The 17666-nt window shown below is 43.5% G+C and overlaps 1 protein-coding gene across 2 annotated transcripts in view; it reads right to left on the bottom strand.

Annotated features, from left to right (window-relative positions):
• Nucleotides 1-17666, bottom strand: part of LOC8030864 (TBC1 domain family member 5) — a 50414-nt gene that overhangs the window by 18282 nt on the left and 14466 nt on the right. For both annotated transcript variants that reach the window (XM_029968824.4, XM_029968825.4), the window contains 5 exons: nt 11634-11736; nt 5719-5807; nt 2257-2277; nt 2136-2186; nt 1978-2044 (listed from right to left, as the gene is read on the bottom strand). In XM_029968824.4, the coding sequence (XP_029824684.2) occupies nt 1978-2044; nt 2136-2186; nt 2257-2277; nt 5719-5807; nt 11634-11736 (331 nt within the window). The remainder of the gene's footprint in view (nt 1-1977; nt 2045-2135; nt 2187-2256; nt 2278-5718; nt 5808-11633; nt 11737-17666) is intronic.

Genomic DNA, 17666 nt, shown 5'->3' with positions numbered 1-17666 from the left:
ACCTGAATCAGTTTTTCACATTATTACCCACCGTATCTACTCAAACCAACGCGAGTTTTTTTTTTTTAATTTTTGTTACCTAATGTAGTTGAATGGAAAGCGCCGAATAAACAAGGACCAAGAAGGGGACAGAGACGAAGCGCACTCACAACTGAAGGTTTATTGAAAACAACATTGACTATTAATACCGTCTATCAGGGTGTTGGCTCAAAAAGAAAAACTCTTTATCAGTTAAGTGCAGTGACGGCGCACTAATACACAGACTCACCCCTTGCTCTCTTATGCGGAATGCCTCGTGTATTTCTCGCGCTGTTTTGTTTTCGTATCTGCCCAGAACTGTTGTTTTTTCCAATTCCGGGCTACATGGGCACCTATCACAATGCACCGCAAGATTGCCCGACGGGGACTGTTTGACTGACCAGGCATGTTCTCTGGCCCTTTCATTTATGCACCGCCCCGTTTGGCCGACATACGATTTCCCGCAACTCAATGGTATGTTATACACCACTGACGTTGCACACTCCACATATTGATTAGCGTGTTTCTTTTGACACACCTTACCCTCTCCCTTTTTGTTGTTTATTTTTGAACACAATTGAGACAGCTTATGCGGCGCTGAGTGCGCTTCGTCTCTGTCCCCTTCTTGGTCCTTGTTTATTCGGCGCTTTCCATTCAATGATGTACCAACTAGCCCATTTATCTATTTTACTACCTAATGTAGGCCTCCGCATTATAATCGAGCCACCACGAAACTGGCTGGCCATTTTGAAATAATTCTGTGTACCCGCGGTTTTTCAAGCTTGTCCTGGCAACATATGTATGCCTATATGGATTTTATCCATGAAAATACTCGAATCCAGATCAAAATCCATCAAAATGTTGTTTTAGCCATTTTAACCATGGTTCTGCTTGTTGTGTTCTCTGCCTCATAAAATCTGGCATGCCTGGTGTAGTTCTGGTTGACTTCGTTGTTCTTCACTGCTCTACAGTCCTGGAACATCCTCTTCTCACAATTCCACAATGTCAAACCTTCTACCAAAACCGATGGCAACGCTATGTGCCCACGACAGCACGAGCTTCAAGAAAAAAGCCATTTTGTTGGGGGGAGAGCTTGGCAATTCCGCTGCAGCTGGACGCAGAGCTCAACCTGGGACGATGACGACGACGAGTGACTAAGAACTTCCCCAAAAATGGCAAGTGTTGGCCGTAATGTCTTTCAAATAAACATACTTTCTTGCACCTCCGTTGGTCTCGCATTACATACGTGGTTTTATTTTTTTCGCAGGGCAGAATGCAAAGTTGCTCCTTGCGTTACATTCGTGGTCACGCTAGAATCAAAGAAATACGGTATTTCTTTCGGAAGAAAATGGAATACTGCTAGCCTCTATAAGCTTGCGGTTAGGTGAAGGTGGGAGTTCAATCGGGATATTGCAGTAATGCAAAGCCAGTTGTCAAAAGTGCTCTTCTTCAAGCATACGCATTTATATATCACCGAAGCTTACACTAATGCAATTGCTATAATGGGGATACCATGGAGAGTAGCACAAAATGAATTTAGCACTTTGAAGTCCACCAGAATATTTAACTGACTGGCAAATAGGCACTTGACCAAGTCATTAATTTCGGCAACATATGTATGCCACGCAGCAGAATGACCATTGCAAGCCATTCAAGACACTTTTCTTCAAATCATCACAAAGGTCATATATTTGTGTATCACACACTTAGAACCAAAACAAAAAGCTATGGGATCAGTTGAGAGATATTATGCACTTATTGGATGATTTCTACACAAACCCCACAAGCTCACGCTTTTTAAAAACCACATCGTTTTCATGTCTCTAATGTTCCTTTCATAACTGGTTAAAGCCCCGCAACTACTAGTATGTCGTTATAACTTTGAAAATTACACCAACTGGAAGTAGCGAATCAGAACCAGCAGAAACAGTGGGCTGTCTCCAAGTGACCACCACCCACCTTTGTGTAATTTTCAGTCCAGGTGTACCATGACTCGACTGCCTCCATCACTTGGCAAAACAGGAAGCTGAATCAAGCGACATACTTAGTGCATGACAGGAGGCACTAGCAACGCTGGCACAAAATGCCACAGAATAGGAGATAGCGGTGACACTTACAAAGCGTCGTGTTCAGTGAAGTCTGGATTCAGAAGCTCCCTTATATCCTCCCTAAAATGGAGAGTTCTTTAGTATGCTGGAGAATAGGACACAAGTACAGTCTTTTGCAAGTATTACTCACCGCAAATTCGAAGGAAGCTCCCTGGAAAGGTGAATAAAATTATGTTTGACAACAATTAAGTCAAGATGCCATTAAATTGAGCATACTATAAACACAACTTTAAGTCAGTGATATCTTGAACAGATTATTGAAAGATACCATCAAAGCATGGATAACTAAAAAAAATATATCCTGAACATGATTGTAATACAGTTAAATGTCTATATATAACACTTCAATAAAAAAAAGTTTACAACGTAACCTTTTTTTTATATTTTCTATCTGGCTTAGATTGGAGTTCATATTTGCGACTCTGATTCACCATGGATGGCGCTACTCATTTTGCAAAATGGTGGTTGTAGTGAGGGTCGGAGAAGCGAACTGGTATACCAGTTGCTGAGCCTGTCTAGAGAGTTGGCTTCCCTGAGCGACACAAATTATTTCTGCTTATATGAGAAAACTAGAGTGTTTTGATCACAACACATCTTTACCCTGGAAAGAAAAAATAAAAGGTGTGTAATGTAATATTTATGCCAGGAGGCACATTTTAATTCTGGAACGAAACTAACCTCTCGTTTGGATTTAATTTCTCGGTACAAGAGTTAATTTCCAAATTTTTTTCATAATTCAAGATGTGTCTCACAGCGTAACTATTAAGTTAAAGAAGTTGTTCGCGGAAATTTTATTTTGTGACATACGCGTGCTCGATCCAGAGGCTTCAAAATATTTTGGAGAGTTTAGTGTCTCTTTAAAGACAGAATCTTTCGTATACCTTATTGGTAACATAGAATATTGTATCTGTTGAAAAAATCAGTGCTGATATTATTTGTGTGTTCTCACCGCCTCTTCTCGCCCAGATAATTGTCACGACAAATAATAAACTGCGGGGCCTTTTAACAAATTTTTGGGTATTTACATGATTAATTGCTTTAACATTATTCCTAGCGCAAGAATAACGAAATCAATCTAAATTTTACAATATATCGCCGCAAGTGATGAGTCTAGAATATGTTCACAAAATGTATACATTAAGAAACGCTGTTCTCACTACAAAAACCCATAGACGGAAATCAAGTCAGATAGCAGAAGTGTGTGTGCTTTTTAAAGCAACGCGTGACGCATAGGGCTTTATATTACATCCTATGTTTGGCTATAAAACCTCCGACATAGTTATCGTCGAAGGTCTTCATATGCTAAAATGAAAACAAAATGAGACCTTTCTGGAAAGACTATTATGGTTAAATGGCATATTTTTGTGATTGTGATGTTTATTACATTCTGCAATTTGCATTAATAATAATAATACAATTAAGATATTTCAATACATAGTTTTTCAAGCTCTAATATAATTTGTTGCTTATGATCTAATTTCAAATGTGCAAACAAGCATGGCAATCAAAAGTGTGCAATTTATCATCACTGGTGCTAATTGCAGCATTTGTATTTAACAATTTATGAAATTATAGTATAAAATCAATGAAAAGATCCTAGCTAATCTGAGAAATACATGTAAAATTACATTAATTGCGGGTCAAGCATATGGTGCTATCATAGTCATGAAGTGCGATAATCGGCAAAGCTTTTAAAGTCCCCGCCAATCCTTCCGGGCCAAACGCCCAAAAAGAAAAAGAAAAAATGTTAAACGGAAGCTGAAGCGGTTTTCTATTTGAGAAAAAAAAACACTTCAATGGCCTTCATTCGGCCTCCATCATCCCGAATATTGAAATTATTTTTCAGTTTGGTGCACAAAAGCTGCATAAATGAACTTTTAAAGTACCGTTGAAGCCCCTTCTTCCCGGGACGGGACGTCGCACTAGGAGTTTTCGGAATCTCTGCTCTCGCGTATCTTCAGCGCCTGACAAAGCTATGCACGCACACTTTTGCTATTTTGAAAAAGGTCAGAAATAGACATCACGACTGGTGTCAGTGTGGGGGAATATAACTGGCAAGCTTGCAATTGCACGAGCTGCCCACATGAGCGACACGCGCTTGGCAACCCAGAGATCCTAGTATGACGTCATGACTGGTCAGAGGTGTTTGTGTTTTCTCGCATTCAGTTACATCTTGGCGAAAAAAAATGTGACATTCAGATTCACAAGATAAAAATATGCCAGAATTCACCTCTAACTCGTTTTTTTCAAGAAGTGTCTCAGCTTTCCTTTCGTCTTAATAGTTTATAGTAATAGTTAAAGGGAAACAGGGTATTTATGTTCGCCAATGTTTTATTTGTACATGATATATGAGAGCCCAACTACCCAGAACACAATTTGCGGCTTGAAATTCGTTTTCTTGCCGCCCGAAAAACGCCAATCTATAACTGGCCGGTTTGAGTCGCGCCTACTCTCTTATCCGTGGTCATGTGCCATTTTCTATGGTTTAGACACAACCACCAAAGATAATCAAAGTCATGGTTCATCGAAGGCACACACTCAATACTAGGAATGAACAAAAATACCATACCCATTTTTTGTGGCTTCTAAAACGCTGCAAATACGTTAATTGAAAAAAAAAAAAAAAAAAAAAAAAGTTTCACAGCCACATGATTTTTGGTAACTTTCCCCTCCTCTACACTTCTTCTTCCCCCCCAAGCCAGTTTTGGTTTCGGTTTCAAGCAGCTGCGTATTTTGCCTTCATTAAAAATATATGTGACACTGTAGCAAAATATGGATTGGGTAGTCTTCTGACACCATAATAAATCGCCTGGCAAAAGACTTTCAGCCTTTCCACTCTAGTGAAGAAGAAAGAAGGTGGGACAAGCTCAAGGACGACTTCTTGGACGAGCCCAAGGGCCTAGAGGACGACGTTTAGGACGACCTCAAGCACGACTTCTAAGATGACCTCGAGGATGACGCCTAGAGGACGATGCCTAGGACAACCTCAGGGACGATGTCTCGGACAACCTCAGGGACGATGTCTAGGACGACCTCAAGGATGACGTCTAGGACGACCTCATGGACGATGTCTAGCAAGACCTCAAAAACGACCTCATGGATGACCTCATGGACGACTTCTAGAACGACCTTGAAGACAACGTCAAGAACGACCTCAAGGATGACTTCTAGGATGACCTTGAGGACGTCCTCGAGGGTGACGTCTACGACGGCCTCAAGGATGACTTCTAGTACGACCTCGAGGACAACCCTTTGGACGATGTCTAGGATGATTTCAAGGAAGACGCCTAGAGAAATTCAGCCCTTCCACTCCGGTGAAAACCAGAGTGGAAAGGCTGAAAAGGTTGCCACCATCTATAAGCGACAGCAGCAAACAGACAACCAGCAAGCCGGTTGTCTGGTGTCCGCCGTCGCTTATAGATGGCAGTAACTGTCCAGAGTTTTGCGCCGAGAATTTTTTGTCCACAGACACGAAACTGGGGAAACTTGCCCTTAACAACTCCGTTGTAAAATAAAAATAAAAAATTTTTGGGGGTGTCAATGTCTCTCCACACAATCTTTAGAATCTTAATTAGCCAGGTGATTTACTCACTTGATGAAGCCTAGCTCCAAGGCATGAAGGAATGCTTGTTGGTCGCTGTGCAGAACAAAAATAATTGGCGCCAAGAGTTCATGCATGCCCTGAAACAGAGGATCCGACAAGGATAATGAGCTTCACTTTCAAAGGCTGCTTTCAATATGAGCACAATAAATACCAATGATGGCGAATGGCAACACTTTGCAAATATTAGGGGGGAACGCAGACTTTGAAAACCGAAAAATCGCAAAAGTTTATTTCTAGGAAACCATATTTTTGGGTTGTATACAGGGCCGGATTAAGGTAGGGGCTAAGGGGGCTGCAGCCCCGGGCCCCCGACTCTCTGAAAGCCCCCATGCAGCTCGTAAAAAAAAAAAAAAAAAAAGCCGAAATTTAAAAATATTTTGGAAGCGATGTTGCTTTGCCGCAGCATTCGAGAAGAGGGAACGTGCACTTCGCGTAGCACACCCCTGTCCCTGTACAAAGCCGGCCCTTTGGATGGGTGACCGGCCCCTGATGGTGCTTGTCCGCTTTCTTTTGAAAGCGGCTTCGAGCAAACGAAGAAAACACGTGAGGGGCCCCACGATCTGGGGTTTTCGCTCCTCTTTTCTTTTTTTATCAGGAAGGGAAATGTCATAAACACCTCTCTCTTCACCCTACTCGGGCTCATGTCTCACGCGCGAAAACACGTGTTTTTGAGCAGCGCTTACACTTTGAAAGTGCGGCCTCTGACGCTGCTGGGGAAGGGAACAAAGCTGCATGCCGCCTCCGCAATGGTCTTGCCGGAGTGCTCCCTAGTTTAAACCAGACGGGAAAGGTAAATCTTTTTATTTTGAGGCTATTTCGGAGCATTAGTTTTACGAACAATGGTGGTCCTCTAGGCAAGTGCACGATTGTTTATGCCGAAGGATGCACACATGATTCCACTTCGCGAGAAGCTGAGTCCGGGTGGCCCTTAACCAGACCGCATTATCATCATCATCGTCGCCATCATCATCATCATCATCATTAGGGCCCCTGAGCGTCCTTAGCCCAGGGCCCCGAAATGCCTTAATCCAGCTCTGGTTGTATATCTCATAAACTACCTTCTCTGTAATTATCAGCACCTAACACAACAAGGAAATATCTAAAAACAAATATTTACGAGGCCTGGGTAGCGTCCAAGTGACGAACAAATGTCAAAATCAACACCAATTTCGTGTGCTCGCCCTTCCCGACGCATTTGGCCAACGGCCGCCATCTTGGTCTTGTTTTGAGGGTGAATTCTTTTTCTTCTATTTGCAGGCTCACAAAATGGTGTGGGCTGTATGGTTACGGCATGCTAGCTGTTCTTCCATGTCGCAATGGACCTTTTTCCAGTAAACTTATGCTCATCCGTACACTCCCACTGTCGCTATTTTCGCAGGACACCGGGACGCGGTGTCCTGCAAAAATGGTGACAGCAATATTGTCAGCATCTATCTTCCCGCATATTTATAGTCTATTTTGCGGCTTTGTTTTAGTATTGGTAGTATGGGGTATAAAAAGCACTGAAAACCAATACAACGGCACAATGCCAATGTGTTTAGACGGGCAGAAGCATGTAGGACTGCTCTTTAATTGTAGTTTGCAGACAACTCCACAGACGGCGCTCATTACTCAAAAAAGGTTCATTGCAAGAACGTGACTGGACAGAGCGCGCGACTTCTATTGGCTGGGACACGATTTCTCCGCTCATGGAGCGCTCTCCTCCTGCTGCTGCAGCTCACGTCGTCTGCTCTCGGCAGTGGTCTGCTTGCTTGCGCTCTTGCTTTGTTAGCTCCGCTTCATTTTTTGCCATCTTTACGATTGTTTTCTGAACTTCCTTTGAGTAGCTTCATGCAGTGTGCCCATCTGTTTCGTGGTCGCACACGATGCGAAGTTCGAAGTACAAGACGGTGCTCGCATTTCGCACGTGGAAGTGGCCCATGAAGTTACTGCGGATGGCGAAGCTGGAAGTTTCTGCGCAGCATGCCGTCAATGGTGATCGTGTCAACACTTCCAGTGATGGATTTTCTCTGCCATCGGCTGTCGCCAAGGGAGGATGCATCGCCCCGCTCACACATGGAGTGCCGATCACAACAACCGCTATGATTCTTCCTGAGATTGCGGGTCCCAGCTATTTCACTAGCGACTGTTTGACATTTTTTAGAATTTATTTCCAGTGTCTTGTATGCAGAAACTGGAAGGTAAATATTGATAGTAACACTGGTCATGGCATGAGATGCATTAGATAGGTGCTCCTCAAATTTCCCAATTGCACTGAATCAATGGATTCTCTCGAAGTTTATTTTGTTTCAATGACAATGAAGAAACTACTTTTTTAAAAATAATCTTTTTACACTGACTGATAAAATTATTTGTGATAATACTTCTAGAATCAAGGAACAGCATTGAGGTATGTGTGTTTACCCATGTCCCGAATGCCCAGTCCGCGTATCAGCCTTCGACTGCTGAATTTGTTTATCACTTTCCTGGTACACATAAAAAGATTGCTCACCTTATCTTATAATTATCTATCTCTGCATTTGAAGTGGGCCTTACAGAGATTTTCATTAATTTACATTTGAAGGGACCAGAAAATTCTGTTTGGATTACTTAAGAAGTTTGACCCACAGAAAAATATATGAACCACATTTATATTAGAAAAGCAATTTGTGTAAGGAAAGAAGTACACAAGTATGAAAAAAAATGACCGCAACTCCACGTGGTGAATGATGTTGATTGGGGCGAAGCTCCGGTGGTGCTTGTCTGCGTAGACGCTGAGCCGCAGCATGCCGAGCCTTTAGTTCGTTTTCATCCATGTCAGAAAGAGAATGTGTGGTATGGAACGTGGTTATATACGCATTTGAGCATTTGACCACAGCGCCCTCTCGTCTATAAACGTTGAGCCAATGCATGCAAAGTTTAACGCGATGATATACGTATTTGACCGCAGCGCCCTCTCCTGCATAGACGCTGAGTGGCTACATGCAACGTTTCATCCGTTTCATCCGTGACATCCCCAGCTCTTGAGTTACTACCACATCTCAGAGCCACCTACTTGTCCCACAGTCGTGGCCGAGTGGTTAAGGCGATGGACTAGAAATCCATTGTGGTCTCCCCGCACAGGTTCGAATCCTGTCGACTGCGCAAACATTTTTTTTTTCATCATTTTTTTTTTTTTTTTTTCCCTTACACGAGCACGTGAGCTCACGAGCACAAGCACGAGCACCAGCAAGATCGATGTGAGCACGGACGCCGGACGGGCAAGGCTAGACCCTAAGGAGCTTTGCCCCTAAAAATAAAACCACTGATTACACATCAAAATCCTATCCCATGGCTGAAACTACCTTTCGATTGTTGGCTTCTCGCTCAATTCCAGCATTGGAAATGAACTCCTATGGCTATGGCTGGGACAGTGACTCCAGCAGTTAGGGAGCTGTCTAGATTCTTTGAGAGCAGCATAGCATTCTGTTCTCGGAAACATTCTATTCTTACCTTCGAGAACGGTATAGTGTGGTTTTATCAGTTCGATAGTAAGGAGGGCTATCATGGCTTTGAGAACCCGCCCAAAGTTTTCTAAAAAGGTATCAATGCATCAGTGAGCAGGTTCTGATGCATTGATACCTTTGGAGCAGGTTCTGTAGCAGGCAACTGATTCGTTTGGAGCAGCCACTGATGCTTTTGGAGCAGATGCCAAGAAAGAAATAGACATCTGATACTGCGATAAAAAATCATGCACCGCTGCTACGTACAGATCGAGATAGAACACCGTGATAGGCTTCGTGCCAAGCACCACTAGCTTTACTAACCCAAGGCATGACAGTGACACAGGCAAGGTCCTGCTCAAGAAGGCTTCAGCGTAGAAGCAACAAAGTTCTCTGTTCGTGGATGGGCGTTTGGGGGTTGCTTATACGCCAAAGCCTTCACGCACTCCGCGCTTGTGCACAACACTCAACTACACCACAGTCACAAGAACGGTCCTGCTCAGTGAAAGGCTCATTGGATGTGCAAGAATTATCGTGGCGTGCTAGACGAGTTTTGATGGAAGCTTCTTGACACGGACCCGGCAAAGTACCGTAACCTGCATCGCGTCAGCCGGACAATGCTTCTACAGTTCCTTTCACGTGTGGAACCAAGAATCACGCAACAAAAAGAATCAGCAAAAGCAGAATAGTACAACAAAAAAAAAAAAGAAAGAAAACATTGTACCGTTGCCAGACTAAACACTTTTCAAGTCAATCTCCAGCCAAAAATGTGCGAGTGAAAAGGTGCTTGACATTATCAGTCTGCGCATCTGCAGACAAAGCGCGCATCGCAGGAATCAGTGATGTTACAGTCACGTGGTACACGGTCTGCGAACGAAAATCGTGATTTGGTCCGTCATGTGAATTGGCTATTAGCGGCATTGAAAGCAGAGTGAAAGAGAAGTCGCTGTTCTTTTGATTGACAGCTGCACGGGAACTACATTTATTCATGTCCGTCAGCAAACAAATGATAACACTAAACTCTGGACAGCTACTGCCATCTATGAACGACGGCGGCAACCAGACAACCGGCTTGCCAATTGTCTGGTTGCCGCAGTTGCTCATAGATGGCGGTAACCTTTCCACTCTGCCTTGCCAACTTGCGGCCGGCCATACCTAATTCCCACCATAGTACAGCTTCGCTGGTCTTCCTTCTTCACCAAAGTAAAAAGGCGGAATTTCTTTTTTTTTTTTTCTTGACGCGGCATTTAAAAATGAGAGATTATACAATCAAGACTAAAGAATGAAGACTTGTAATAAAACTAAGCATAATTTACGAGTATACAGCGCTAAACCAGGCGCTCAGCCAGGCGCGTTTCGTTTCGGGGGGGCCTGCCCATGGCAAAACACCACAGATGGGGGGAGGGGGAGGGGGAAGAGGAGGTCCCAGCAAAACTGAGGGTTTTGGGGGGGGGGGGGAGGTCCGAGCCCCCCCCTGGCTACGTGCTTGCGGTCAGCTATGTCAACCAATAGCCCTAGCACTCCAGTGCGAAGCTCGATACGCGCAAGCTGGTGAGAGGCGGCACGGAGGCATATGGCAGACATGATAATCAGGTGATCTCATTAGAAATACAAGAGCCTGGGTTCTGCCTTAACACAGTAGCCACCATCCTACTATCTTGCAATGTTTTCTCGCCACTTTTGGCTCCTAACATCGCCAACATTGTCTGAAAATTTAAACAATGTCAATCATCAACTCGCCAGCGTAGTTGACAAGCAATTCCAAAATTACGAGCCAGTGGGATCAACCAAACAATGTTGAAACGCTACACCAAGGCATTGTTCCGTCTTTCTATACATGTTCTTTCATCGACTAAGCCAATCAAATGCAATTAATGTCACGTGACTTGCGCTTTTACTATGTGTGTTTGTGGTTGTATGTGTTCGAGCCTTCAACTCTGCTCTCACCTAAGATGAAACAACCTAAACGTTGAGTAGAGACTGTGAAATATATATCTCTACCATTTTCATTTCCTCCTCCTTCTCTAAATATTAGGGTCAACCAATAATAAAATAATTTAATTTATTTGCTTAAACTTATCTTGGCACAGGTGAGATGCAATTCTTTGCCAAAATGACACTTTGGCGCAAATGGCGCAGCACTTCCATCACTGATTCATTGAATTCCACACATAAATTTTAAACAATATACAAATGCATTATGAAATTACGCATTATGGAAAATATAACTGATCCGAGTTTAAACTAACAACAGTCTACCATATCTGGGAAATTTACAGTGGCAGTAGATGTCAGAACAAGGGTAAGCCTCACTTACTCTGACCATGGTGTTAAGAAAACTAAAAGCAACAATACAAAAGGTGTTTTTGTTTTGTTTTTCTGCGAGAGCACACACACTTATTAAAGCAAGCTAGGGAAAGTGGATATATGAAATGCACTCACCTGTCTGTAGGAGATCTGGGGGTGTTGCCGTGCATAGTGGAACAGCACATTTACCATCATCTGTTGCACATCGCTAGTCTGGAAGAACTCTATTTCAGGAAATCTGCAAATATACAATGAAACCTTGTGGAAGGCCTGCATGCCACCTCTCTAACGAAAAAAGTGAAAGCCGTTTACAAATCCCTGTAACGCCGAATTGGAGCGCAGCTCTTGAGGAGGAGGAGTGAAGGGTACTGAGGGGATGGTAGACCCCTCCTCCTTCTCCACCTCCTCCCCTAATTCTTTAATATGCTCCGGGGGGTCACGTGACCTCGGGGGGGGGGGGGGGTGTCACGTGACTTCGGGGAGGGGGGTCACGTGACCTTGGGTGTCACATGGGGGTCACCTCAAGGTCACGTGACCCCCAAGGTGACCCCCACGTGACCTTGGGGGTCACGTGACCTCAGAGGGGTCACGTGACCTGGGGGGTCACTTGACCCCCCAGGTCACGTGACCCCTCTGAGGTCACGTGGGGGTCACCTTGGGGTCACGTGACCTTGAGGACCTTGGGAGGGGTCACGTGACCTCGGGGGTCACGTGACCTCGGGGGTCACGTGACCCCTCGAGGTCACGTGCCCCCTCCCAAGGTCATCTCAAGGTCACGACCCCAAAATGACCCCACGTGACCCCCAGGGTCACGTGTCCTTCAGGGGGTCACGTGACCTTGAGAGGGGTCACATGACCTTGGGGGTCACGTGACCTTGGGATGACCTTGGTTACGCCGACGCCAACGCCGACGCCGCTCAAGCCGGGAACGGGCCCCTAAGAGCTGCGCTCTAAAATTGAGCAGTCCTGTGTTGATCCAAGAATCAAAGAATAAAAGGCCCGAGGTACACCTAAGCACTTCTAACGATTGTGAATGCGAAAGCATGGATGTCGTTCTTGCGCGCATCCTCGGAAAGTTGCCCCGCCTCGCTGACATCGGCCGTGCCGCCGCTCTGTTAGCGGCACAGAATCGGCTGCAGGAATCGGCTGGCGGCACGGCCGCCCGAGCGCGCCAGCCGATTTTAGCACATTGGCGGCGCGGGCACACAATTCCATGGGGTGGCGCTGATTGAAACTGACGCGCGGCGGCCTTTTTCGGCTTCATTTACTTGCCGTTTTGCGTGGCTTTTTGCACGGCTTCAAAGCTGCGATAGATGCCTCAGATCGTGGCTTTGCGAAACTATCTGCCGTTTGGCGCGGCTAATGATGTCGGCTCGCTCCATGGTACTGTTAATGCTTTCGCATTAAAGCACTTCGTGACAAGAACAGATGGCACAGTTTTTTCTTTCCCGTTCTTGATTCTAAGTGTTTTTATTCTTTCTTTGATTCTTGTATTTTCACCAACCTGCACTTTGTTCTTTGTGTTAATCCACAGTGCAGTCCCAGTGAAGTCGTTAGGCATAAGCGTCTCGTTCACGCACTGTGGGGTATGTGAAGAAAAGTGTTCGGAACAAAATATATACACATCTGACCATTTTGTTCCAGACGCTTTTGCTTCTTTTTGATTCCGGAACGCATGAAAGTGTGTCTCTTGGCATAAGCTCTTGGCATTGATAGTGCTACAACCCCGACCTGCTCTATAAATGGGCGACCAAGTCACCCGCGCCTACCCCAGCGTGCCAATTTTTGTTTTACTTGTTTGGTGTTTGTTTTAGTTCACATAGTCACCACTGCTCCCGCAGCGCTGCTTAGCATCTCCACTTTCACCGCTCGGTTTCAGGTGCAGGTAGCCTGAGGAGGCTAGTATCCAGTACTTTGCGCACGTGAGCGTGTGGTTTTTCTGTGCATAATATTGCTTGACCACGACGCTTGACATTGATGGTTACATCAAGGAAGCATTCAACGACTGGCCGTTATGGTGTACTGCTCCGTACCCTTATGCAAATCGAGCGCGACGGGAATCGTCTTCCACTAGTTCCCGGTGGCGGAGACACGAAACGACTGGCTAAAGAAGCTCTCTCGCCAAGCGGGAGGTGAATCAGTAATGCCACCATTCACATCTTCACAAATGGCATGACAGAGACCCATGTCAAGAGGAAAATGCTAAAAAAAAAAAAAGAAAAGCCAGTGTTGAGGGAAGTATTAAAAATCTAAAACATGATTGGGAATTTGTATAAAAGTGGTCCATCTTTGTTGTTTTAAGGTGCAATAGTTATAGACCTTGCTCAGTAAATTAACACACACTGACCTCCCGCTGGCTAAGCATCCCTATTGCAAAATTCACACGACCTGTAAACTGGGCACACAGATGAAATATATGTAGGACAACAAACTTTCATATTGGAAACTTGACATTCTTTTCCCTCAGTCTCAGGATTGTTTAAGACGTCATCAAAGAAGAAATTACGACATTTAAAAAAATTTTCCTACAATATATATGCTATTATAATTAGCCACATGTTTCTGACTCGTAACCTGGAGGTGTATGTTCCTGCAATGTTTTTAATCATCAGGTACCAATGTCACTTAACAGTGAATATGTTACAATGTAAACATGCTTTTTACAGTCATCCATCATAATGATAACAATAATAATAATAATAATAATAATAATAATAATAATAATAATAATTTTATTGGCGATGGGGAGAAGATTAAAGAAGTTCAATTAGCGGGACTGGACAAAGCCTGCATGGGCTTATGGGCCCAGACCCAGTATGCTAAGTTGTCTATTAAAATGTTTAGATTATCATTTGGTTGCAATACATTATTGCTTCCACATACGTATCTGCACACATATATACACGCACAAATGTCATTCTTGTTGCACCGCTAAACCACAGTGAAGCAGTGCCAGGTCGTTGCCTCGGGAGTGATTGCAGTTTGAAGACAGGCCGGGAGACGCCCACACAGATACACACACGCACACACACACGCACAGGCACAAATGGGCTGAAGTAGACCGGAAGAAATGTCGTAGAGTATATAACTCTTCTTGAGCGGGAGCAATCACATTTCCGTAAAATGATATGCAAAAAAAAAAAAAAGTTGATTACAATGAGAGTATACTAAATTATGCAATGTTGAAATTAGTTAACATTTTCTTCAAATTTCTTCTCGTCGTAGCCTTGAGAATACGTTCTGGAAGCTTATTGAAAATGAGAGGAACGTAATATGAGCGAACTCTCTTACCGTAACGCGTGAAGTATCGCGGGGTTTCAAAGCGAGTTACGTGGCGAAAATTCCTTTGAGAGATGAAGGGACGCTTAAAGTCATCGCTCCAGAAGTGGCGAAGCACAACGCTTTGTAGAAATAGAGAATAAAAAGTTGGTAATTGCAGAGTTTCAAAGAGTTCTATGTCAGATGTGAAATTCATTTGGTATCCAACGCTTTTCAACAAGCCTTTTAGAATACGGTTGATCTTGTCATGCCATAGTTCTGAGCAATTAGCGAACAGAGTGATGCCGTACCTGAGTATACTGTAGCCTAGAGCATGCGCGATTGACTTTCTAATAGTAAATGGCATAAACACTTTTTGATTAAAGAGTAAACAACTAACACTCCGAAGTTTGTTACATATTTGTGAGAGATGCGTGTTCCAGGACATATCCGAGTCGAAATGTATGCCCAAATACTTCACATTATTAACACATTCTAATGGCAGACATTTGCAGTTGCGACAGTTTGATTTGTGTAAGACAACCGACGAGCGCAGATTCAATTTCTTTAGTGGATTTCTAAAGCAGACAAATTGTGTCTTGGACATGTTAATTCTAATTAGATTTTCGTCAAACCAGTCCATTAGCTGCGTCGCGTCCTCTGTCAATAGATGTATTGCTTCGTCATAATTCAGATGACGAGATATGAGAACAGTATCGTCTGCATACTGAAATATTCTGCAGTTGGATACTATGGTTGAGATGTCGTTCACATACAAATTAAAAAGTAAGGGTGACAGAACTGATCCCTGAGGTACTCCCGCTTTTATCATTACGCGCGAACTTTGAAAATTTCCAACACTTACAATTTGCGATCGATCAGAAAAAAAGTTTTCTATTAATGCAAAAAATGGACCGCGGAAGCCGAAGTTATAAAGTTTCTGAAGAAGCAACTTATGGCTGACCGTATCGAATGCTTTAGCAACATCTAGGAAAAGGGCACACGTAAATAGGTTATTATCAAATGCAGTGTGTATGAGATCGGTGAAATCCTCAAGTAAGGACTGAGTGCCTCGTCCAGCTACGAAGCCGTATTGGTTCTCTGATAAAATTTTAGAGGTGTCAACAAAACTAGTCATTATATTGGACATGTGTTTTTCCAATATCTCGCCAATGCACGGTAAGATTGAGATAGGTCGATAGCAGTCCATCCGACTTGGAGTTCCCCCCTTGAAGAGTGGTTTTACGAGTGCGGTTTTTAATTCAGCAGGAATGTTGCCAGACGACAGGATACCATTTATCATGATAAGAATGACGTTTTTGATAGTTTCAAAATTTCGGCAGAGGTCTCCAATTCGTATGCCATCGATACCTGGAGACTTTTTCCGCTTTATACCGAATACAATTGATCGCAATGTGTGCTCATCTATTGGGGGCAAAAAAGCGGACGGAGATATTTTGTCAACATGACTAGGAGTGATGAATGTCACTCTGGAATCCCTGGAAATTCCCGATGATGTCGCAAATTGCTTGTTAAAGTCATTCACAGTTGACTGCAAGTCCAAACCGAAATGCTTCTCTAGGGATGCAATTATAGGTTGCCTAGATGCCCGCCCTCGAAATGCGTTTATTAAGTCCCAGGTTTCTCGTGGATTGTGCCTCGTCTCAAAAAACTTTTTTTGGAAGTAACGGCGCTTTGAGGATCTGATCATCGCATTCAATTTGTTTCTCGCGCAACAGAATTCTGCTCTTAGCTCCAAATTACTAGGAGCGCGACGAGAGCGTATCCATAACGCCTCTTTATCTTTAATGGCTCTCATGATATTGATGTCGAGCCAGGGCTTATCTGATCGTTGTTTGAAATTGACTACTTTCTGGGAGGCCTCATAAAAAGACTGAAAAATTGCAACAAAAGCAGGGTATACATTACAAGGTTCTGTAGATTGCAGGAAGTCATTCCAGTTGAAGGCAGCGACTAAAGCATCAAATTTAATAGTATCTGTTATAATTACGGACGTTTGGTTTCTTCTACTATATTTCTGTTGGGTACCCTGGTGCTCCAAGTGACAACCTACCAAGTAGTGATCGGAAAGCTTTTGATGAATGACAGCGGTTTTCACAAGTGCATCTGGGGCTCTTATATTTATGTGATCGATGCAAGAGACTACTAGTCTACCAGATAGAACTTCTTCTCTTGTTGGGATGTTAATGGTATTTTCAATTCCATAGTCCGACAGTAAACTTAGGTAGTCACAAACTGTAGATTTGTTAGGCTTTAAAGTGTCAATATTCATGTCTCCTATTAAACAAAATTGCCCTTCTGACCGCAACTCTTTGAGGATAATGTCCAGTTCTGCTAGAAAAAGCGAGGGATTCTCCGAAGGTGGCCTGTACACTGCCAGCAAGAATAAAGAAAATGTGCAGTACGTAACTTTGATTGCGATTGATTCTGCATGTTGAAAAGACACACTTGAACTCGTTGGCAGCCATTTGTCCTTAATATAGATGGCAATACCACCGCCCCTACGAATATTACGCGTGTAAAAAAATTCATTATACCCATTCAAGACGAACTGATTACATTGAGAAGCTGTCACATCAATCTCGGTTAGAACAAATATATCTACAGCTGGATCTAAGTTGTTTACGACTATTCGGAACTCCTCCCAATGCTTTCTTAAGCTTCTAATATTTACATGAATAATTGTTAATGAATGATTAGAAATTGGACCTAAAATATTATTAAATGAATTACAATCTGGAATGGAGTAACAAGTTGTAGAAGAGCTACTCATCGATGTTTAAGCGATTTGATCCAGTGCACCAGTGTCAGTGATGCGGAGGAGGGGAGAGTTCTGGCTTTGTTTAGCGTAGATTTTGCCATGTCGGACCCATACAAATTTGAAATTAT

Source organism: Ixodes scapularis, unplaced genomic scaffold, assembly GCF_016920785.2.
Source record: "Ixodes scapularis isolate PalLabHiFi unplaced genomic scaffold, ASM1692078v2 PGA_scaffold0__279_contigs__length_252992795, whole genome shotgun sequence".
In the NCBI taxonomy this organism is placed as follows: domain Eukaryota; kingdom Metazoa; phylum Arthropoda; class Arachnida; order Ixodida; family Ixodidae; genus Ixodes; species Ixodes scapularis.
This window is presented reverse-complemented; position numbering and strand designations above follow the sequence as displayed.